This window comes from Manihot esculenta, chromosome 11 (genome assembly GCF_001659605.2).
Source record: "Manihot esculenta cultivar AM560-2 chromosome 11, M.esculenta_v8, whole genome shotgun sequence".
Classification (NCBI taxonomy): domain Eukaryota; kingdom Viridiplantae; phylum Streptophyta; class Magnoliopsida; order Malpighiales; family Euphorbiaceae; genus Manihot; species Manihot esculenta.
Genome location: NC_035171.2, coordinates 29311526 through 29327074, shown reverse-complemented (window position 1 = coordinate 29327074; position 15549 = coordinate 29311526). Strand labels below are relative to the sequence as shown.

At 38.6% G+C, this 15549-nt stretch overlaps 1 protein-coding gene across 1 annotated transcript; it reads right to left on the bottom strand.

The window, feature by feature from the left end:
* Window positions 1-9846: 9846 nt before the first annotated feature.
* LOC110626950 (putative disease resistance protein RGA3) lies at window positions 9847-13413 on the bottom strand. The gene has a single exon (XM_021773148.2). It carries the CDS (start codon window positions 13310-13312, stop codon window positions 10094-10096), a length of 3219 nt encoding a protein of 1072 aa, XP_021628840.1. The 5' UTR covers window positions 13313-13413; the 3' UTR covers window positions 9847-10093.
* Window positions 13414-15549: the final 2136 nt, after the last annotated feature.

The following is a 15549-nucleotide window of genomic DNA, read 5'->3' as shown; positions in this document are numbered from 1 at the left end:
TGTTCCAGGAGATCTTATGGGATCCTGGTCATTTTTGTATTTTCGGGACGACCTCGGGGCCTCGCCGGTTGTTTTTGTTCCAGGAGATCTTATGGGATCCTGGTCATTTTTGTATTTCCGGGACGACCTCGGGGCCTCGCCGGTTGTTTTTGCTCCAGGAGATCTTATGGGATCCTGGTCATTTTTGTATTTCCGGGACGACCTCGGGGCCTCGCCGGTTGTTTTTGTTCCAGGAGATCTTATGGGATCCTGATCATTTTTGTATTTCCGGGATGACCTCGGGGCCTCGCCGGTTGTTTTTGCTCCAGGAGATCTTATGGGATCCTGGTCATTTTTGTATTTCCGGGACGACATCGGGGCCTCGCCGGTTGTTTTTGCTCCAGGAGATCTTATGGGATCCTGGTCATTTTTGTATTTCCGGGACGACCTCGGGGCCTCGCCGGTTATTTTTGTTCCAGGAGATCTTATGGGATCCTGGTCATTTTTGTATTTCCGGGACGACCTCGGGGCCTCGCCGGTTGTTTTTGCTCTAGGAGATCTTATGGAATCCTGGTCATTTTTGTATTTCCGGGACGACCTCGGGGCCTCGCCGGTTATTTTTGTTCCAGGAGATCTTATGGGATCCTGGTCATTTTTGTTCCGGGGTGACCTCGGGGCCCCGCCGGCTGTTTGTGCTCTCAATTTGGTTTGTGGTGTCAGGAAATCTAGGGGATCCTGTACACCTTCCTTTCTTTTTCATGGAGGAATATTATTCACGATAATAAAGATAATCTCATTGTGTAAATAACTTGTTTCCTTCATATTTATCAGAATACAATGTTTTTCTTTACAACTATATCAGGGGAAATACCTCTTTAGGTGTTGAATATTCCAAGCGTGGGGCTCATGGTTCCCTTGCATATCTTTAATCCGGTATACTCCTGGCCGGACTACTTTTGTTACTTTGAACGGACCCTCCCAGGTCGGTGCTAGCTTACCAGCTGCCGCCCTTTTTCCTGTGGCTTCCAGGTTTCTTAAGGCCAGGTCTCCCACTCTCAAGCTTCTTTCTCTGACCTTTTGGTTGTAGTATCGTGCTGCCCGTTGTTGATAGGCGGCAGTTCGGATTTGAGCTTCTTCCCTGATTTCCTCAAGGGCATCCAGGTTGCTTCTTAGCTTGCCATCGTTAGTATTCTCGCTGGCAAATTGGACTCGATGAGTAGGAATCTGCAATTCAACTGGGACTACGGCCTCTGTACCATAGGCAAGTGCAAAGGGTGTTTCTTTAGTGGGTGCTCTAGGAGTGGTTCGGAGTGCCCACAGGATGCTGTTGAGTTCTTCTGCCCAATTTGTCTTTGCCCCATCTAGTCGCTTTTTTAATCCTTGTAGGATGGCTCTGTTGGTGACCTTTGTTTGGCCGTTAGTTTGAGGATGAGCCACAGAGGAGAATTTATGCCAGATACCCATGTTCGTTGTGAAAGCTCTGAAGGTGCTGCAATCAAACTGTCTGCCATTATCTGAAATAAGCACTCTGGGTACACCAAATCTGCAGATGATATGTCCCCACACAAAATCTATCATCTTTCTAGCTGTGATTGTGGCTATTGCTTCTGCCTCTGGCCATTTTGAGAAGTACTCTACAGCCACCACTACAAATTTCCTCTGCCCCGTGGTTTTGGGGAAAGGTCCCAGGATGTCAATTCCCCATTGCGAGAAAGGCCATGGACTGGATATGTTGGCCTGAGGAGTGGCTGGAGTTTTGATGGCATTGGCAAATCTCTGGCATACGTCGCACCTTCGGACGAACTCTTCTGCTTCTTTTTTAACAGTGGGCCAATAATACCCTTGCCTGAATACTTTATTAGCTAATGTCCCTCCTCCCTCGTGGGCTCCACACATGCCTCTATGTATTTCTTCCATCACCTTCGTAGCCTCTTCCGGGCTCACGCATCGGAGCCACGGATTGGACTTTCCTTTTCTGTACAAGGTCCCCCTTATCGCTTGATAGTTAGCGGCACGAGCTGCTATCTTTTTGGCTTCATCTTTATCCTTGGAGAGTTTACCTTTCTCCAAGTATTCTAAGTAAGGGGTCATCCAAGTCGGGTTCTGTTCCACCTGCAATATCGTGTTAGTTTTATTAAAAGCAGGTGTATGGACATGTTGTATGTACACTTCATCGGGGAGCTGTTCCAATTCTTCTTTGGATAATCGGCTAAGCAGATCTGCTTCCTCATTTTCCTCTCGGGGTATTCTTTGAAACCTGATAGTTACTCCTCGACTTGTGAGCTCGGCTTCTAAAGTTTTTACTTTAGCCAGGTAACTCTGCATAAGGGGGTCTCTAGCCTGATACATCCCTGTTACTTGGTTGATCACCAGCTGAGAGTCGCTGTTTATCTCGAGATCGGTTACTCCCACTCCAGTGCCACCAACATCCCATTTATCAGGGCTTCATATTCTGCCACATTATTCGAGGCTTTGAACTCTAGACGTAAGGCGTAACATACCTTAAAATCCTCTGGCCCCTTAAGCATTATTCCGGCACCACTGCCCTCAGTGCCTGATGCTCCGTCTACATATAACTTCCAGTTAAATTCTGGATGAGGCTCCCCCTCTCGTTCCTGTCTTGCTATCCCCGAGGATGATCCTCCCTGCTCCTTGTTGAATGAGCACTCTGCTATGAAATCAGCCAAAGCTTGAGATTTTATAGCTGTCCTGGGTCGATATTCTAGACAGTAAGGGCTGATCTCTACGGACCAAGCCAACATCCGACCTGAAGTTTCTGGCTTGCGTAGAATCTTCTTTAAGGGTTGGTCTGTCATCACAACTCCTTGGTGGCCTTCCAAGTAAATTTTGAATTTTCGGACTGCTAGCAATAGGGCGTAAGCCATTTTTTCAATGTTCGAATATCTAACCTCGGTATCTCTGAGTACCTTGCTGACGTAAAAAATGGGTTTTTGCTCCCCTTCTTCCACCCTTACTAACACTGCGCTGACTGCTTGTTCTGAGGCTGCCAAATATATCAGGAGTTCTTCCCCTTCCATAGGACTATTGAGCACGTGGGGCGAGCTGAGATATCCCTTAAGCTCTGCGAAAGCTTTTTGGCAGTCTTCTGTCCATTCAAAGTTTGGCACCTTCCTCAATTTTTTGAAAAATGGTAAGCATTTTTCTGCTGACCGTGACATGAATCGGTTGAGTGCCACTACTCTTCCGGTTAGTCTTTGGACGTCCCTTACGCAGGTCGGCTCTGGCATTTTCAATATGGCTTCTACCTTCTCCGGGTTGGGCTCGATGCCTTTTCCGCTCACCATGAATCCCAAGAATTTTCCTCCTCTAATAAAGAAAGCACATTTTGCTGGGTTCAACTTCATTCTGTACTGGTTTAATACTCCGAATACCTCCCTCAAGTCCGCTATGTGCTGCTGGAAATTTGGGCTTTTGACCACCATATCATCTACATAAACTTCTACATTTCTGCCAATCTGGTTTTTGAAGATTTTATTCATTAATCTTTGGTAAGTTGCCCCGGCATTTCTCAATCCGAATGGCATAGCTCTGTAGCAATAAGTTCCATCTTCAGTTATAAACGAGGTCTTTTCCTCATCCGACCTTTCCATTGGGATTTGATGATAACCAGACATAGCATCCAAAGAAGACATATAATCGAAATCGGCCGTAGAGTCGACCATTTTATTAATATCAGGAAGTGGATAACAATCTTTAGGGCAGACCTTATTTAGGTCAGTAAAATCTATGCACATCCTATATTTGCCATTGGCTTTTTTGACTAATACAGGATTTGCTAGCCATTGCGGGTACATAACTTCCCTAATAAAGCCTGCCTCCTCGAGTTTCTGCACCTCCTCCCTGGTGGCCTGCTGCTTCTCTCTTCCTACTACTCTCTTCTTCTGCTTTACTGGCTTGGCCTCGGGGAGTACATTCAGTTTGTGTGTCATTACTTTGGGGTCAATTCCAGGCATGTCGGAGGGCTTCCAGGCGAAACTAGACGCATGACCTCGGATCAGGGCCATGACTTCAGCTTTTTGTTCTTCAGTGAGGCCGGCGTTAAGACTGAAGACTTTTTCTGCCTCTGCTTCTGATAAAGGGAAGATCTCCAACTCCCCCACCGGTTCTGTCCTGGCCTCTGTTTTCTTGTCCCGAACCTCTAGAACCTCCGAGTCAAGAGCTTTTCCAGTGGACCTCGGTTCTGCTACTGTGGCTAAGTATACTGCTCTTGCCTCTTCCTGGCTGCCCCGGACTATTTCCACCCCTTCTTCTGTTGGAAATTTAAGCGCTAAATACCTGATACTGGTGACAGCTTCGAAGTTGAACAGCACAGGTCTCCCCAAGATCACATTATAGCTCAACGGAAGTTTGACCACTAAGAATACCTCGTGGTGAGTGCGAGTCCTGGGTGCTTCACCTAAGGTGAGAGCCAGCTTCACCTTCCCTTCTACGAGCACTGGTACTCCTCCGATTCCCTTGATTGGTGCCTGGTCTCGGACCAACTGTTCTTCCGAAATTTCCATCTGCTGAAAAACCCGGTATGGCAGCAAGTTGACTTTACTCCCGTCATCCACTAAGACCTTCTTTACCCGATAATTATGAATGACGGCTTCAATGACAAGCGCGTCATCATGGGGCATCTGAATACCCTGAGCATCTTCTGAAGAGAAGGTGATGGTCATGGGAGAGTGGTCAACGATTTGCATGACCTCTGTACTGCTGCTCTCTCCCTCCCGATTTCTCTTCTTCCCCCGGCAGCCCATCCGACCTCCCGTTCCTCCAACAATCATGTTGATGGTCCCACTGGATCCATCGTTCACTGGTCCCATTCCTGTTCTCCTCGGCATCTGAACCGCCGGACTGGATTGAGGCCTTTGTCCCTCTGATTTCTTCACAAAGTTCTTTAGGTGCCCCCTCTTTATCAACCTCTCAATCTCTGCTATCAACTGGAAGCAGTTGTTGGTATCGTGGCCATGCTCCGATGATATTGACAATACTTGTCAGGATTCCGTTGGTCTGCTTCCGACTTCATAGGTTTGGGCCACTGGAGAAACTCCTTATCCTGGACAGCCATGAGCACCTCGGCTCTGGACGCATTTAGTGGAGTCGACTTCTCAGGGACCCAAGGGGGAGGCAACCTTGGCTCAAGGACCCGTGGAGGGGGAGGCCTTGGATCCCTTCTCTCCCAGGCCTGCTTGTATGGCTCGGGCCTCTTGCCGTGTTTCTTTTCATGTTTCTCCGGCCTCCTTTCTTCTGAGGCTTTTTCTTTTCCTGTCATCCTTTTGGCAAATCGGCTTGTTACTAAGGCGTCATCCTGCCTTATATACTTCTCCGCTCTCTGCATCAGCTCGGCCAGGGAGGTCGGAGGCTTCCTGCTTAAGGAACCGAAGAACTCGGCAGAGGTCGTTCCCTTTTGCATTGCCTCTACCGCCCTTCCTTCATCGAGATCAGGAATCTGCAGGGCCTCCGTATTGAAACGAGCGACATACTCTCTGAGTGATTCACCCTCTCTCTGTCTTACTGTTTCCAAGTAGCTCGTCTTCCTCTCTGCTGGCACCCCGGCTATGAATCGACTGATGAAGCGAATGGCTAGGTCTCCGAAACTTTTGATACTTCCGGCCTCAAGGCTGTTGAACCACGCCCGCGCTGGTCCCGAGAGCGTCGTTGGAAATACTTTACACATTAAGGCATCTGACAGAGTTTGCAACTCCATGAAGGTCTTATAGTTCATGACGTGCTCCCTCGGGTTACCAGTCCCATCATAGGCCGCCATTGATGGCATCATAAACTTCTTAGGGACAGTCTCTTGCTGCACCCACTTTGAGAAAGGGGAAGAAGTAGGCAAAGAGGTTTGGCTCTGGTCTTTCTTACCTAGCTCGGCTAGGAGCTGTTCTCTTAATTTCTTCAACTTTTGGTCCACCTTCTCGTCTTCTGGGCTGGATTTTTTCTCCAGGTGGTATTCCTCCTCCTCTGCTTCAGTTCCCGTCCACCCGGTTATTTCGGCGGAATAGTTATCCACCTCCTCGTTTTCTATCATCTCTCTCGCCCTCCTCGCATGGATTCGGGCCTCCGGTCCTTCCTCTTCGCCGGCTTTTCTTCCTCTTTCTTCAGTATCGCGGCTGCTGGTTTGAAGACGGTCAGGTGCAGGTCGGGGGTCATTGGTCTGAGGTTCCTCTACAACCGGGAGTGTATTTACTGGGGTGTTGAGGCCTCTCTGTTGCATTATCTGCCCCAACCAGTGGGCGGTATTCTGTAACTGGAAAGCCATGTTTTGAAGATCTTGGTTAGACAAGGTAACAGCGGGAGTATTCTCTGCCAAACTTGGCGAGGGATTAAGAGGAACAAGTGTTTGGTTGTTTAATGTCGTAGGACTAGAAAAGGAGAATTGTTGCCCCTCTTGGGCAGAGCCTAGGTCATTTGGGACGTTGAGGTTACTTTCTTGGTGATTAGCCATCGTGGATCTCAGTGGGACGGCGCCAATTGATGATCTGAGATCCAGTAGAATAGGGTTTTACAAGGGTTTTTTGTATTGAAGAATAAAGCCTTTTTTTCTCTCTAGAGGGGTATCCCTTTTATCATTTCTTTCTGCTTGCTGGTGACGTACAACGGCTCTCTTCTGATTGGGCCACGCGTTTCTGCCATACAGATATGGGCGTACGAGGATATCAGGCGCCTGCTCCATGCGTAACAACCTCTGATTCTCCCCCGTGCGTACGCTCGAGCGGATCTGCCAGGCTGTATGATGAGCCTCATTCTGGATTCTGGACTGGGCCGAGAGCTGGGCTGGACGCTGAACCCAGGAGGAGAAGGAATCCATGGGGAGATTATACGGGCTGGGCCGATCTCGATTAGGAAGAATCTGGTGGAGTCCGGCCTCAGGGGTCTGATGATCCGGGCCTGTTTTACTTGAGAGAGCATGCGGGCCTTCCTTTCATGAGCCATGGCTGTAATCTAGGTCCAGGATTGGGGGTAGGGAAATCCAGCGGTCATCAATATATATGTTAAATTTTTTTAAAAATAATTCCATTAAAAACTATGTATTACATTAAATTTAATTCATTATATATATAATGGCTGATTTAATTTAAATTAATTTAAAAAATAGATATTGCTTAATAATGGTATTTGAATTTTAAAGGATGACATTAATCTAATCAATTCAAAATTCAAAATTTTCAAATTTTTATTTTATTTTTAGCTAATAAAAATAAATATCAAAATATTAAATTATTTATCTAATAAAAAATAATAAGGATATTTGTATATATTTAGATGTTTTTCCTCCTTTATACATTTATATATTATATATATTATGGATAAAAATTAAATGATATATATAATTAAATTATATAAAGTAAATAATATAAATATTTAAAACAATTTAATAAATTTTTTGACTGAAAGAATAAAAAAATATTTTGTAAAATATAAAAATATTTTAATTAAATAAATTTCAAGTGAGGATAAATTAATGAAGTTTTTAAAAATTTAATGATTTAATGGTAACATTCCTTTTATTTATTTAAAGTTGATGAAATTATCTAAATATTCCTATATAATTTTAACCTTACAAAAATTTTATGAAATATAGTATAATTAATCGATTTATTTATTTATTTTTAAAATTTAATATATAAAATTGAATTAAAATTTTAAATTAATTTAATTTAAGCGATTATTTCAATTTAAATTGAATATTGTTTATCCTTCCACATGAAAAAATGCCTCTAAAAAATTGTCAAAAACACAAGCGAAGAGAGAATAAGGAGAGAGAGCCAAAGCGAGAGCGAGAGGGGCAGCCAGAAATCGAAACAGATGATTTGTATTTATTCAGCTATCGGGCTCTTCTCTCTTTTGGTGAACGAGTTTAATGGATTTAGTTTTATTTGATTTTCTTTATTTTTATTATTTTTTTATTTTGATTTGAGATTCTGCGGTAACTATCATCATCGATAATTTTAAACACGAGACACTAAAATTTAATTAATTGTTCATTATAACGGTCCTATAATTATTTTTTTCTGTCGACAGTTTCTCGGTGTTTCTACTTTGAATATTGATGCGCAAAGGTTCCACAGAGTTTCCATTTTGAATAATGATGTGTAAAGGTTGTTTTCAGTGTGTTGGTGTCGGCGTCGGTTGTGTAGAACATCTGTTTGATGTTCGGTGTTAAGGGTATTGGGTTTCATTGATTTGTTGGACCTTTTTCGTTTGTGAAATATGGACTTTATTTTAAATCATCTGTCTTTTCTTTATAAACTATATTACTCTGAATTTATTAGATTTTTAATATAATCTCTTTTATATGATAAAAAAAATATTATTTTTATTTCGATTACTTTTAAAGTTCATTCACTGCTTGAATTTAAAAAAAAAAAAATTCTATATCATAATTTTTTTAACAATAAAATCAGAACTTCAAAATTTATAATAATTTTAACTAATTAAGTTAAAAAAATTAATAATATATTATAATATAATTTTTAAATTTAATATATTATAATACAATTTTTCTATAAATATTTTTAATAGCATTTAAAAATTATTATTATTTACTAACACTATAATATTATAGTCTAATATTATAAATATTAATTTAATATATTATTATTTACTAACGCCATAATATTACCGATATTAATTTGATATAAATTAAAAATTATAAAAGAAAAAATTGATAAAACTGGGAGAGTATTCCAAGCACACCACCGTGCCGAATCTCTTCTACCTTTGCCATGATTCCAAGAAGTTGATCAGAATCTCCCATGAATAAGCATATGTAGCTGAAGTCATACCAGGAAGACACTAGGTGATGACAACTATAGGATAGAAGTCATCACAAGGAAATCATAAAATGCAAAGGAAAGCAAAAAGAAATAGTTTACTAATACATCTCGGAAAAATTTACGTTGACGAGTCGCACTGACTAAAACAAGCCATGAATGACTTGCCTTCTCACCCTCAAAGGCTTCAATACCCCAGCATAATCGAAGTTTCTGTTGATTATGCTGGTAATTGAATCATGTGATTAAATCACATGGTTTTGATGGGGAACATCCCCATCATCAGGAAGAACACCACTACCGCGGCGGTAATGCCTATTGCTCCAGTGATCTTCTTCGCAGCAAATGGCTTTTCGCCTCTAAGCAAGAAGCTAGTAAGAGGAAAAGAAAAGCCGTAGCATTAGCAGCCACTATGATATACAGTGGATGATGCGTGAGTGAGACAGATGAAGAAGACGCCTTGGAAGAGTAAGCAATGAAAGAAACAGCAGACTGACCACTGAGACTCATGAAAATATCTCGTAGCTTTGAAATGTTTGAGGTTTGAATATTAATAGGAGCAATATTTTGTTCAGATGCTTCATGTCTATAACAATATGAACCTCCTTAGGTATCACCCAGTTGAGTGAGTTTACTTCCATTTCTTCATCGCTAAGATCCAAGTCTTGGAGAACACTTTCTGAGATATTGATCTTGCTATCTTCTTTAATGGGCAGGAACCGGAACCGTTTACTCTCGCCATCAGAGCAGCTGCTCAAGGATCTGATAAGCTCTGCAGAGGGGAGAGTTTCATTGCAGTCTTCACGGAATTGTTTGAAAACCCTCTTGGTCGCATCCCTCTTCCTTTCGATTTCAAACGTTGAGTTTGGGGTTCGTATCTTGGAGGGCTGAGGGTACAGGAGAGCTTGTTATGCTCTTATTTGGAAAAATATATAAATATTGATGAATACAAAAAATTGTGGAATCCATAATTCTACAGGATACCATTGGAAATGCCTTAATGTAATAGTATTCGGTGTTTGCAAGGATAGAACTAACCAAATTATGTGTTATTATAAATTAAAGAAGAAAGGACCAAGTAAGAGAACAAAGAAGACAAGAGAATTAGTTTCGATTAATCCAAGACTCACGGCATGATAAGTTTTACCAAGAGAGATATCTTGATGATTGATTAATCCAAGCTAACAGAGAAAGCCCGAATCAAACTTATTCATATTTTTAATACAACAAAATTAGGTGAAGAGTTTTGTGTTAAAAAGCGGGTACATGTACATATGAACATGACAGGGCCTGTGAGGAACCTGTTTAGAATTTCACTGAGAATCACTTCTTCAGTATGAAGGCTCACTAAGGCTGTCTTCTTCAGTAAGATATTCTTCAATTTCTTTCTCAATGCGTGGGATATGTGCTGTCTTGGACCACTCGTCACTTTCCTCTATGTGCAGTTGCTTAATTAATTCAGGGCACCTTCCAATCACTAGCTTTTCAAGCCTGCTTAGGTAACGGATGCTATCTGGCAATGATTTCAACATTGGACACCCATCAATGGTCAACTCCTTGAGAGAAGACAGCTTGTCCATAACATCTGGGACTTCAACCAATTCTCTACATTCTGCTATCTCTAACTTCTGGAGGGAAGTGAGATATCTAAGGCCTGTTGGTAGAGATTTCAATGCATCACAGTACAGAATTCTCAAGTGCTCTAGAGAAGACAAAGGTTTCATGTCATCAACCAACTGAGCAAGCAGATCATCACAGTCGTATATTGTCATCTTCCGCAAGGATGTTAAGTTTCCTGCAGGTATAGATAGTGGCTTTCGAAATTCATTGATCACGAGTGTGGACAGTGATGCTAGTTGGTCCAGTGACAGCAACAGCTCTTCATTGCAGTTCCATAATGCCAGATTTTTCAGGTTTGGAAGTTCTGGCAGTCTGCTCAAATTACTGCATCCCTTGATTGTTAGATATTCGAGGCAGGTGAATTCTTCTATTTGTTTGCAGGATGATGATTCTTCTGTTTCGATCATACTTGACTGCTCATCTGATTTGAGATTCCACCACTCCTTTAAGTATGGCATATCATAAAGCTCAAGTTGTCTCAAAGATGGAAATGCTTTGATGGTTCCATCTCCATAAAACTCATTATCTATTTTCTCCACTTTCAGCATTCCTTTTATGTAGAGGTACTTGAGGTTGGGTAGCTGCCCAAATGGAGGAAGTTTCTTACAGCTGCAGTTGACTAAAGAAACTTCTGCAACATTTTGGAGGAGTGAATTAATCAACCATGATGGATATGATGTGCCTTTGTAATCTATTATATGCAGAACTTTCAGCTCCTGGGGTGGCATTAGCTTTTCCAATACTTGGAAAGACATTTCAGCACTTGCAACAGCATCATGACTCCATGATAACTTCAAAGTGCGAAGATTTTGCTTATTAAGTAATTTTGCGTTTTCAGCATCAGTCGGGTTGTCCACGAACTCAAGATTCTTAATCTCCAATTTGCCTCTGAGATCTAGCTCGCTGAGCTCACTTATAGAACCACAACCATCAATATCGCTCAAAATGAACAATGGCAATTTTTGAAGAAGCCTTAATTTCCCAATCCTTGCTGGCATATGGGACAATGAACAACATGACTGAATGTCCAAATGTCTGAGTTTAATTAACTCAGATATGGAATTTGGTAACTCCTGGAGATTGTAGCATTCAATGAGCTCCAGTGTATTCAAGCTCTGAAGTTTGCTGATGGAGTTGGGTAACGTTTCAATACGAGTGCATGAGAGGTTGAGGTAGCGCAAATGTGTGAGGTTTCCAACGGATCTAGACAACTTCTGAATTTGACTTCCACTCAAGTCTAGGGCTCGTAAGGACCTTAACTTCAAGAAGAGTCCAGGTATCTTCTCAAGATTGTTAGAGAACAAAAGCAATGTTCGGAGTTTCTTGGCCTTTTGCAATGATTCCAAAGTTGTTGGTAGCTGATAAGAATCATAAACCAAAGATGAATGACGAACTTCTTCAGGGACATTCTGCAACGTGTTACCTTCCATAATCGAACACCCAATACTTGCAACAAATCGTGCAAGATCATGAATCAGATAATGCATCTGGCACTTCACTATCTCCCCATATTCATCTCTCCATATTTCCACAAAGAAAGACCGACGAAACAGTTCCATGAAGTAATCATTTCCAATGTCCTCCAGGCTTCTACTTCCTTCAATTGATTGAATGAAGCCTTCAGCAACCCATAATTGGATCAGTTGCTCCTTGCCAATTGTAACACCTTGGGGAAATATTGAACAGTATGCAAAACATTGCTTCAAATGCGATGGTAGATGATTATAGCTCAGTCTCAAGGCTGGTAAAACTGAAGATTCAAATTCCCGCAAATTCCATATATCATCATCCTTGATCTGTAACCATTCACTTTCTTCTCCTTTAAATCGCATCAAACCAGCAAGAGTCTTAATAGCAAGAGGCAATCCTTTGCATCTGGCAACAAGCCTCTTGCCAATTTCGACAAGCCTGCTATTGATGTTCTCTTCACCTTTGGAGCTAAAGGCCACGTTCTTGAAAAGTAACCAGACATCATCATCCGACAGAAGTTTCAGGCGGTAGGGGTCGACAGTTCCCATTAAAGCCGCAACATTTGCACTTCTTGTAGTCACTAAAACAGCGGATCCACGAGCTCCCACGCTGAACCACCTTTGCAACACATTCCACTTCTCTTGATCTTCATTCCAAACATCATCTAAAACAATAAAAAATCTTCTGCCATTCAATTCCTCTCTAACAATGGAATCTACAGTTTCCTCTGTATTCATAAGGAAACGTGATGCTTCTGTTTTTGTTTCTACAAGAGCTTTCCCAATCATTCTCACGTCAAAATTCTGGCTAACACAGACCCAATACCTTCTCTCAAACAAATAATGGATCCTTTCATCATTGAATATCAACTGAGCAAGAGTCGTCTTTCCTAGACCGCCCATACCCACTATGGGAATAATCTTAAATTCTACATCAGAGTCACCCAGTAATAGATCCAGCAAAATCTGTTTGTCCTCCTTTCTACCAAAAATTTCTGATTCAGATATAAATGAGCGAGTTTCTCGATGGGGTACCTTGATACTGGCACTGCTCTCGAATGATTGGAAACCATCCCAGTTAACTAGAGGGACAGCCTTCTGAAACTGGATCCTTCTCTTCAATAGTGCATCAAGTCGTCCTTCAATTTCCTTCATCTTGCGTTGACAATTGAAACGGAGAAGCCACTGGAAGGGAGAAAAGAGGCTATGAATTTTGGAGCTTGAAAGACTGTTGATGAATTCATCGAGAACATCGTCGGCTTCATAGGCAGCATCTTTGACCTCAGTGAGCCAGCGTCGAAGGGCTGCATCGTCCTCCGATCTATTCTCTGCATCGAGAACCAAAGTTTGGATTTCTGCTAAAGTCAAATGCAAATTTTTGACGAGCGAGCTGTTGTCGATAAGAGAAATTAGCCTGTCAGAGAGCATCCACAAGAGAGGAGAGGCGACCATGTCCGCCATAAGAAAGCTTGTTGAATTTTTTCCTCTCTGCGGGGTCAAGGCTTCCAAGGTGCGGATACAGTCTTCAACCAACCTCGTAACCCATCTTTAAGAAGTACATGGAAATCGGAAAATGAAATGGAAAATTCTGTCCGAAGCTATGCATTGTTCAATAATAATTTTATTATTAATATTTTAAGTAAAAATTTACTATTTAATTTTTATATAATGAAAAGCTTATTTTAATCGAATAATTAATTTTAAAAAATATATTAAATATTTTTAATATTTTAAAATATTTATTAATTACTTTTTTATTAAAATTTTTAATAAAAGATTAGAGTACATGATTCAAACATGAGTCTTTTAATTCAAGATTTTTTTAAAAAAAATTAAAAGGTAAAACACTTGATATTTAAAATTAATAAAAATATTAATCAATAAAATTTTTAAAATATTAAAAAATTTTAATATAATTTTCAAAATAAAAGAATAACCAATAAATTTTCAATAAATGAAAACTAAATAATAAATTTTATTTATTTTAATTCTCAATCAATGCATTTATTAGGGAAAAAAATCAATTTATTTACATTTGAATTATAAAAATCTGAAACACATTATAGTATACTTTTTTTATTTAATTAATAAATTATAGTTATTAATATAAATTTTAAAATTAAAATCAAATATGTTTTATATAAAAAGAGTAAAACAAATAAATAAATATTTAAAATTTTTATAGTTATTAACTTTTTTTATTAATATTTAAAATTAAGTTCATTCTTGAATTTAATTATGAAATAATTAAATCAAACATTATAAAATCATCAAATTTTCATTCTTAAAATTAAATAAAGTTAATAAGTTTATATATAATAGATAAATTTCATTATTCATTATGCATAATTAAAATTTAATTATTTCATAATCTTTAAATATAAATAATTTCAATAATCTCAAATTTAATAAATTTTCTACAGCAATGTAATCCTTTTTAATTATCTAGTATTTTAATACATTATTTTACCAAATATTTTTTAAAGTTTTAACTTTGTGTTATATATATATATATATATATATATGTTGAATTTTTTAAAAAATAATTCCATTAAAAACTATGTATTACATTAAATTTAATTCATTATATATATATTGGCTGATTTAATTTAAATTAATTTAAAAAATAGATATTGCTTAATAATGGTATTTGAATTTTAAAGGATGACATTAATCTAATCAATTCAAAATTTTCAAATTTTTATTTTATTTTTAGCTAATAAAAATAAATATCAAAATATTAAATTATTTATCTAATAAAAAATAATAAGGATATTTGTATATATTTAGATGTTTTTCCTCCTTTATACATTTATATATTATATATATTATGGATAAAAATTAAATGATATATATAATTAAATTATATAGAGTAAATAATATAAATATTTAAAACAATTTAATAAATTTTTTGACTGAAAGAATAAAACAATATTTTGTAAAATATAAAAATATTTTAATTAAATAAATTTCAAGTGAGGATAAATTAATGAAGTTTTTAAAAATTTAATGATTTAAAGGTAACATTCTTTTTGAAATTACCTAAATATTTCTATATAATTTTAACCTCACAAAAATTTTATAAGATATAGTATAATTAGTCGATTTATTTATTTATTTTTAAAATTTAATATATAAAATTGATTTAAATTTTTAAATTAATTTAGTTTAAACGATTATTTCAATTTAAATTGAATATTGTTTATCCTTCCACATGAAAAAATGCCTCCAAAAAATTATCAAAAACACAAGCGAAGAGAGAATAAGGAGAGAGAGCCAAAGCGAGAGCGAGAGGGGCAGCTAAATCGAAACAGATGATTTGTATTTATTCAGCTATCGGGCACTTCTCTTTTTGGGTGAACGAGTTTAATGGATTTAGTTTTATTTGATTTTCTTTATTTTTATTATTTTTTTATTTTGATTTGAGATGCTGCTGTAACTATCATCATCGATAATTTTAAACACGAGACACTAAAATTTAATTAATTGTTCATTATAACGGTCCTATAATTATATTTTCTCTGTCGATTGTTTTTGTGGGTCTGATCTTATTTTCATTTTTGCATGCAAGGGTTGATAGTGCAAGATTGACTTCATCGTGCTTGTTTTCCGGTTATTGCGCAGTTTCTCGGTGTTTCTACTTTGAATATTGATGCGCAAAGGTTCCACAGAGTTTCCATTTTGAATATTGATGTGTA